The sequence below is a fragment of the Schistocerca gregaria genome, chromosome 8 (genome assembly GCF_023897955.1).
Source record: "Schistocerca gregaria isolate iqSchGreg1 chromosome 8, iqSchGreg1.2, whole genome shotgun sequence".
Taxonomy (NCBI): domain Eukaryota; kingdom Metazoa; phylum Arthropoda; class Insecta; order Orthoptera; family Acrididae; genus Schistocerca; species Schistocerca gregaria.
This window is the reverse complement of record NC_064927.1, coordinates 453,940,263-453,949,875: the sequence shown is the minus strand read 5'-3', so window position 1 is coordinate 453,949,875 and position 9,613 is coordinate 453,940,263. Positions and strand designations below refer to the sequence as shown.

Genomic DNA, 9,613 nt, shown 5'->3' with positions numbered 1-9,613 from the left:
TATTCACAACACGGCACGATAATGATACTCAATAAAAGGCAAGTACGGAAAAGGAGAGAGGTTGATGACTCCTCCTTATAGTTTAGTAACGGTAGATATGGAAGTTACTATAAGGAACAAGAGTGTTAGGGCTTACAGCAAACCCCGTCTCTCTCACGTGTACTACGCTATCATGTACCAAACTATTAGAACGGTATAATGCTACGGAATTGACTCAAGGACCTTGCACTGCACGTCCTCCACATTTGCCGGGCTTTTATAGGAAATGGACAACAAAAATCCTTATGCACAGGCATTGTTATTATATAAACCAAAAGCAATCCGCTATGAGACGGAAGAACTCCTTCATGAAATAAACTTCAAGCAACAAGATATTATTTCCCATCGGAAAGTAGCTAAACGATATACAATAAAATAATACAATGAGTGTTTCAAAGGAAAACATAAGATATTATCCTACAAATTTGCCTCACACACGTCTTGTTTCACTGACTCCACTTTTTGAATGAGTGATTTGCCACAGTGGCATCATTTCCAAAGGTCGAGACTCACACTGTCGTTAAGAGCACACTACAGCTTTCTACCGCTTTCATAAAATATTAGGAAGGAACATTTCAACGATTCATCAACAGCCATGATGGCACCTGCGTTGGCGTATTCTCCACAGTAGTTAGGTGCTGAGAATATCGTCACTAACTGTCGCTGTGCGAAGAACTGGTAACCGTTCTCCACTACCTGGTGAGCTCTGCAGACGAGGTCGAAATCGTACTGGCGCAGGAACTGCTCCACAACATCCGCTCCGAAAGTCACAGAAATACCCCTCTCTTCGTTGGGGCCCCAGCCGGTTATACTGGCGTCGGGGTCAGACCACAAGAGGTCACAGAGTAATCCTTTATCTGGCACATCTGTCGGCCTCATTATCTCACGTATTTGGTTGAGGTTACGCAGCTCAGGACTTAGGCCAGCGTGGCAGCAGAAAATCCTGTCGCTTACCACCGCAGCCACCGGCAAGCAGTTGAAGCAGTCGTTGAAAGTCTTCCACACTTTCACATTGTACCGTCTCTTGCACTCGTCGTAAAACCCGTACACCCCGTTGATGCCCGCAGCCTCGTGGTTCCCTCTCAACAAGAAAAAGTTCTCCGGGTATTTGATTTTGTATGCGAGCAAAAGGCATATCGTCTCCAGAGACTGTTGTCCTCTGTCTACGTAGTCACCGAGGAAGAGGTAATTCGAATGCGGTGGGAATCCGCCACGTTCGAACAGCCGAAGAAGATCGACGAACTGACCGTGTATGTCGCCACAAATATTTAGCGGAGCCTCCAATTCCAGCAGCGTCTCCTGGGACAGAAATATTTCGCGTGAACTGAGACACAACGCTCTCATTTCTCCTTCTGTAAGGGCAGCGGCTTTACAGCGTCGATTTCTGTGAAAGCACAGTAGACGATCTATAAGACTATCGATAGAGATTTCTGGTTCAATTTCAGCCATAGGAGAATCATTACCAATGGCACGTAAGTCTACATTTTCCAGTGAAGTTTCACTCTATGGCTTGAAACCACCAAGAAAAACAAATTTTGGTGGCGAGTCTTCGTTCACAACAGCACCAACTCGAATCGTCACTCTTTATTTGCATCATCTGCAACGTCTTCCCAATAACGCAACACCGTAACTCAGCCTCAGGGGCAGATATTGCCAAACTGTGAAGCTATTTGAAATAAGTCGTAGGCGCGGCGCACATTTCTCAGCGCCTTCGGCGCAGTGTCAGTAAGGGCCAGCTCTTTACAACTATGAATTTGGCAAAGCACAGATACATTGTTATTGCTTTTCACATTACTAGTGAAACGCATTGAAGCGCACTGAATAAAGTCTACCAGTGATCTCTATCTGCAGCAGTCTGAGAATGCCGACCAAAGATGCTCCTGCTTGGTGGCTGCCATATCGTAGTTAGACAAAAAAAATAATCGATTTTACACACAACTAATACGATGTCATCAACCATTACCAACTATTGTACAAACTTCTCCTTCATAAAAATAATATCGCAGTTTTAAAACTAATTATGAAATTCATTGATAAATGCAACTTTACTCTGTAAATCTCCAAAACACTGAGGCATCGCTGTATGGCCTTCAGGTCAAAAGTCTCAATAAACAACAACAACAATAATAATAATAATAATAATGAATTATCGCTAGCACGCAAAAGAAAACAGTTTTAAGATACCAAATTCACACGAATCACTTCGGATGTTCCAGATTTCTGGAGCGATCCAAAGTGAACTGCTTCAAAACTAGTGTAAAAACGGAAGTTTTGCTGTCTCGTTTTATAGCTCGAGTGTTATGGACGCATTTATGGGGGTATCAGAAAATTCATTCTACTTTATTTTCAGGTATACTTTACTCATTCATTCCATTTTACTGCCAAGTAATGCAATGAGATGCCATAGAAAACGAATACTATGTCAGCCTTACCTTTAAGTAGGTCTACATGTAATTCGTAAAATCAAGTGTCCTAAATAATGTAGACGGCTCTTAAGCAAAGTTGTCATAGTTTCCTCCAATATTCTGCCAATGCTCATAAAAAAAAAAATACGGATGACATGGAGCTCATTACGTAGAAATAATATTAAATGGGCAGAACACTTATTTTTCAATGTATAGCTAAATAAATTTTTACATTTTTGGTATCTTAAGTGTCGCATTCATGTTGCCACTCGGTGTCACAAAGGCATTCAGCATATCTCTCAAGGGACATTAAACTTCGAGTTTTCAGGTAGATAATCTGCATTCATAGGTACAACAAAACGGTTCAAATGGCTCTAAGCACTATGGGACTTAACATCTGAGGTCATCAGTCCCCTGGACTTAGAACTACTTAAACCTAACTAACCTAAGGACAACACACGCACCCATACCCGAGGTAGGATTCGAACCTGCGACTGTGGCAGCAGCGCGGATCCGGCCTGAACTGCCTAGAACCACTCGGTCACAGCGGCCGGCTAGGTACAAGGTATGGGCTATTTTGAGAGTAGGGATAAGTGCAGATGGTGGCAGATGATGATTTCGGAAATGCGAATGCTTGTCAGTTCCCTAAAGGATATATATACAGTAAATGAATCTTCGCCATTTTAATTTAGTCAGTCCCAATTTTCTGTCGCCATTTTCAGGAATGAAAACACAGAGGAAACAGAAAAATTCTTAGTTATGTAAACTACGGATTACTCTGGTGTGTGAGGGATCATCTAACGAATTAGTGCAATATTGTGCTGATATGATAGAATCTGCTTCAGATGTTGCTATAGTTAGTGAGAGAAGATACACATATCAACAAAAGTTCTGCACCCCGACATATTGCGCAGGTGTGTTGCTAAAGTGACTGCTCCTGTAACGATCGGAAGGTCACCTTTGACTTTGTTTGTAAACATACACGCAGTTACTATGCAACGGGTAGAATGTCGCAATCGAATGGACCATAGTGTTTCAGTTGGGATGCATTGGAGACGTCTTCGGAACAGTAGAGTGAACATCCATCATCCTGCGACGGACAATCTCGACCAATGGTCGGGTTCGAATCATCACGTTATGTACAGAAGGTTTGTCAATCAGAGAAGTTGTTCGACGCGTACACCGAAGATAAAGCTACGTTCAGACATGGACTCACTTCCAGTTAACGGGTAGTGTTGAGAACTTACACCGCACGGGCCATCCACGTTCGGCAGATGCCAAGGGTGATCTATATCTACGACTTTTGAGTAAAAGGAATCATGGACTGAGTGCTCCAGTACTGAAATCAGCGTCCGAAAGGGCTAAAGGAAGACACTATCGCATAAAACAGTTAGGAGACGATAGCATGTTGCGAATCCTCATTTTCGACGACCACGACGAGCCCCACGTCCTACACAACAACGACTTTATTACAGATGGGCAGGAAGTCATCCAGAGTGGACGATCCGAGATTGGCGACGGGTGTTATTTACAGACGAAAGTCGGATCTGCTTGTACCCTGATAACACTGGTCTACAAGATTCAACTTTGCAAAATTTTCGAGTACCAAAATAGTATGTATTTCGACCTACTGCACACGCATTTGGCTTTGGTTTTCACCCAATATTTTTGAGTAAATTGTACTTGTTACTATCTAATTGTATTCTGATTTTGTATTGCTTGAACAAAATGATTTCGTCTGTAAATGCTAATTTTGTCAACAGAAAAGACATGAATGCTATTAAAATTTGTTTCCGTACATGCCTAAATTTTTGTTCGACGTTTGCTGCGCCTCTTATGTGCAGTACTACTATCATGCAGTGGTGTCCAACAGTATTCACCCATCATACTTGTTGCACAGGGCTCCTAATAGTGTTGCTCCAGCGTAGATACGATCTGATGAAATCCTCATCGGAGACTTGTCCAAGAGCAATAGCAGGAAAAGAATCCACGTGTGAGTAAAGAACGGCCAGCTTTAACGACATATTACCACTGAGATTACGGTAGGACTTTCGTTGTTCGTTGACTAACACATCACTATTTTCTGTTCTCGTCTCCAAAGAAATCAGAACACAGTTTGAAAGGATACAGTACCGCCCGACATTGAAAATAGGTACAACATTCTTCGTTATTCTTGTCAATACAGCATATTTTTTCTAATAATAACTCAATTTCAATTAATACAGCGAAGCTGGATACCAGTGTGGGAAAGAATGACAATTTATTTATTTAATTGATCACATGTGCACTCCCACAAAATAAATCCCTACATCCAGTTTGGTGAGATCTGTGAAATGAATGAATGTACGGTCCTCTACTAACCGCAGATAGTGAATGTGAATATATGATCATCTTTGAGACGCTCTTTTGGTCACCTTTGGTGGAACCAAAGAGATGAAATTTACCGGAGCTCTGAGCGCCTGAAATGTGGATGACCAATGGGTAGCATGGTTTTCCACCACCTCGACGGAGGTGCGAGATGACCTGAAGAATGGCCATGTTTCAGCACTCTGCCGCTGGATCTATTGTTGGTAAGACCTATCTTAGGTGTGCTCCGTAAAGACAAAAGAGTGGAGACCTGGTATGCATGTGAAATACTTAAGTGTAGTTTGGAATAATAATTTCTCTATTTCAGGAACTTTTGTGGGGAGAATTAAATGTCAGGCAGGTAATATTAAGGGGATCGTAGTAATCTTCGGAAGTGACCAATGGTCACAATGGTGTAGCAATAAGTTGAAATACTTCCGAGTGCTTAAGTTAAGCTGAATTACTGGTGTGTGTACTATAAGTTGGAAATATTTAAGAAATGGCATGTGCAGGACTTGAAATTAGAGACGAGTACTTCCACGTGGTGAGTACCATGTGAGTCTCAATCTGTGTATGAGACAAAGGATAAAGAGAAGTACTCGTCCATGGTATCAGTTGAGGACTCGCGTGTGTGATGAATATGTTCTTAATATTACATTGCGTGTTATGTTTCCGTGTGACACTTTATTCAAACTATAATACTCTGATAGTGAAGCAAGGTGAGTCAGCCGTCTATCCAACAACGCCACTTGGCTTGCATTGCACAGGAAGAATATGTCCTCCAGAGTTCATATTAGAAAAGAAAAATTACGAAGTGGGGCAGTGTCGTGTGAAACTGGGATAAATACTAATTGAAGTGGGAAAGCTGAAAGTGATGTGATTATAACATTGTGACTATTCTTTGTATTGTATGTTGCCAGTGTGATGTATTTCATGAAATTTAAGTATGTGTGGTTGGCATGGGAGAGTAACAAGATAGTTTCAGAGGCAGTAGGTTATGCATGTTCCTTTTTGTACCGCTCTGTCTGGAGGAAATTTTCGTAATGATGGGTGTGAGAGTCGAAGTGTGAGATATAGCAAAAGATCCACCATTCTATCCAGAAAGTGCACTGTAGCGTTAAATAATTACGAGACCATAAGATAGAGAATCACCAATGTAAAGCCATGCCCACTGGGCGGAATTTCTCATGTGTTATTGTTGTAGGGTATGGAATTTTTGTGTTAAGGATATAGAATTTATCGGAATAAATAAGATAGTGAAAAGAAAAAGATTGGTGGCCTTTTCCTCCGAATAGTATGTTGTCATGATACCCAGAATTTATAATAAGTGTGCCATTCATATTCAGTGCGATGACCACGTGTTGATCAAAGCCGTTAAATAAGAAAGAAAATGTGTATTGCCAGTGCGTAGTGAACAGTCAGTGTTGTGTAAATTACTAATAGTCAGATGTGCGATTCCGTTGCGTAATATCCAAACAGGAGAATAACTTTTAACTTAATTGTGAGTACTAGAGATCATGTTACTTGATAAATAAAAAATGAATCCACTCGCTAAGCAGACCACTCATCTTGCAGGCCTGACTGCTTGATGCCACAGTATGAGCAAGGCATGTGGGTGCCTCTCAAGTTTACTGAAAGAATTCCAGCAGTCCAATTCAAGAGGGCTCAAAACTGTGACAAAATGAGGATTGTGAATAAACTGTCTAATTTGAGGGCCAAAAAACACACCTTTTTCACTTTGGCTTCACCCAACACAGGGAGTTTCTAACGTAAGTACATAAAACCAGGTCCACCTTTGTCCATTGCAACAACGAATGACTTCATAAATCCGAGTTTTATGGCACGTGGTGGTAACAAAATGTCTTCCAAATTCACCAATGGAACGTTTACTACGTTCTTCCAACCAGGTTTCATTTACTTACGGGGAGGCCAAATCCGTCTGCCGTAATGACTCTTCCGGTCACGGCTATCCCGCTCGTGAAGAAAACGACAATGCTTTGTGTACCCAGATTGTAACCTTGTAAGCCCGCATCTCGTGGTCGTGCGGTAGCGTTCTCGGTTCCCACGCCCGGGTTCCCGGGTTCGATTCCCGGCGGGGTCAGGGATTTTCTCTGCCTCGTGATGGCTGGGTGTTGTGTGATGTCCATAGGTTAGTTCGGTTTAAGTAGTTCTAAGTTCTAGGGGACTGATTTTGTAACCTTGTAAGTACCCAATTAGTCTGAAGTCACCACAGATTTGCCCCTTGTGACTGTTATATCGAGTTTTATTCAACAGAAGTTCCATACTGCTGTATCATTCCTTCAAAATAGTGGCACAAGCCCCACGGGAACAGAAGGATATACATTGCTATTGTGAACGAGTAGCACTCTGAGGCTAGTTTGGAGTCGTCAACGAATAGTCGCCATTCTGTTGATATACACTCCTGGAAATGGTAAAAAGAACACATTGACACCGGTGTGTCAGACCCACCATACTTGCTCCGGACACTGCGAGAGGGCTGTACAAGCAATGATCACACGCACGGCACAGCAGACACACCAGGAACCGCGGTGTTGGCCGTCGAATGGCGCTAGCTGCGCAGCATTTGCGCACCGCCGCCGTCAGTGTCAGCCAGTTTGCCGTGGCATACGGAGCTCCATCGCAGTCTTTAACACTGGTAGCATGCCGCGAAAGCATGGACGTGAACCGTATGTGCAGATGACGGACTTTGAGCGAGGGCGTATAGTGGGCATGCGGGAGGCCGAGTGGACGTACCGCCGAATTGCTCAACACGTGGGGCGTGAGGTCTCCACAGCACATCGATGTTGTCGCCAGTGGTCGGCGGAAGGTGCACGTGCCCGTCGACCTGGGACCGGACCGCAGCGACGCACGGATGCACGCCAAGACCATAGGATCCTACGCTGTGCCGTAGGGGACCGCACCGCCACTTCCCAGCAAATTAGGGACACTGTTGCTCCTGGGGTATCGGCGAGGACCATTCGCAACCCGTCTCCATGAAGCTGGGCTACGGTCCCGCACACCGTTAGGCCGTCTTCCGCTCACGCCCCAACATCGTGCAGCCCGCCTCCAGTGGTGTCGCGACAGGCGTGAATGGAGGGACGAATGGAGACGTGTCGTCTTCAGCGATGAGAGTCGCTTCTGCCTTGGTGCCAATAATGGTCGTATGCGTGTTTGGCGCCGTGCAGGTGAGCGCCACAATCAGGACTGCATACGACGAGGCACACAGAGCCAACAACCGGCATTGTGGTGTGGGGAGCGATCTCCTACACTGGTCGTACACCTCTGGTGATCGTCGAGGGGACACTGAATAGTGCACGGTACATCCAAACCGTCATCGAACCCATCGTTCTACCATTCCTAGACCTGCAAGGGAACTTGCTGTTCCAACAGGACATTGCACGTCCGCATGTATCCCGTGCCACCCAACGTGCTCTAGAAGGTGTAAGTCAACTACCCTGGCCAGCAAGATCTCCGGATCTGTCCCCCATTGAGCATGTTTGGGACTGGATGAAGCGTCGTCTCACGTGGTCTGCACGTCCAGCACGAACGCTGGTCCAACTGAGGCGCCAGGTGGAAATGGCATGGCAAGCCGTTCCACAGGACTACATCCAGCATCTCTACGATCGTCTCCATGGGAGAATAGCAGCCTGCATTGCTGCGAAAGGTGGATATACACTGTACTAGTGCCGACATTGTGCATGCTCTGTTGCCTGTGTCTAAGTGCCTGTGGTTCTGTCAGTGTGATCATGTGATGTATCTGACCCCAGGAATGTGTCAATAAAGTTTCCCCTTCCTGGGACAATGAATTCACGGTGTCCTTATTTCAATTTCCAGGAGTGTATGTTTAATTCCCATGATATTTAACAGATCATTCACGTCATTGCAGTAACAGAGTGAGTCTCTCATGTCAAAGATTGGTGCGAAGGCAGTCTGACGATGTCGAAAGAAAGAAACCCTACCACCTCTGTGTAGTAAATTACACTGTTTCAGACGCGAACCGAGGAGTTCAGCTTGTGCCATCGAAAGATACAGGTCCCTAACAAGGTCATTCATTTCATTTTGTGTCAGGATATGTGGCATCATTTCACCGTAATCGAAATCAGAGCTTGCATTCTCCTCGTCTGTACTAGATTCGACCTGAGTTTCAGCTTCCAGAGACCCTATGTCTGGAGGCACGGGGAGAGGTAAGGAAGAACTGTGCAGTTCGGGTCGAATAGCTGACTTGATGGAGGGACCCTCGACCGTCCTTCTGCCCTTGCCCTTCAGCCCTGCTATTTTAAACATGTAGAAGTATCTATCATCTACGCGACTGGTCGGTTCCCTCCACATCGTCGGAATAGCAAAAGGAATTACAGCTTTATTTTTTATTTATTTATTTATTTATTTATTTATTTATTTATTGTTCCGTAGGACCAAATTAAGCAGAAGTCTCCATGGTCAGCCGGCCGGGGTGGCCGAGCGGTTCTAGGTGCTACAGTCTGGACCAGCGCCACCGCTACGGTCACAGGTTCGAATCCTGCTTCGGGCATGGATGTGTGTGATGCCCTTAGGTTAGTTAGGTTTAAGTAGTTCTAAGTTCTAGGGGACTGATGACCATCGATGTTAAGTCCCATAGTGCTCAGAGCCATTTGAACCATTTCTCCATGGTCATGGAACGAGTCAATACATAAAATTATAACACGATAGTAGAAACAGATAAAATGAAATAGAAGAAACGTATTCAAGCGACAATTCGTAAGTTTAAATAAAGAAAATCAACAATGTAACACTGGAGTTTGCTTAATTTTACAGCGCTTCTAGGAGCTCCTCGACAGAACAGAAGG

The 9,613-nt window shown here is 44.3% G+C and overlaps 1 protein-coding gene across 1 annotated transcript; it reads right to left on the bottom strand.

The window, feature by feature from the left end:
• Positions 1 to 353: 353 nt before the first annotated feature.
• LOC126284214 (serine/threonine-protein phosphatase PP1-gamma catalytic subunit-like) lies at positions 354 to 1,695 on the bottom strand. The gene has a single exon (XM_049982985.1). It carries the CDS (start codon positions 1,486 to 1,488, stop codon positions 571 to 573), a length of 918 nt encoding a protein of 305 aa, XP_049838942.1. The 5' UTR covers positions 1,489 to 1,695; the 3' UTR covers positions 354 to 570.
• Between the last annotated feature and the right edge of the window lie 7,918 nt (positions 1,696 to 9,613).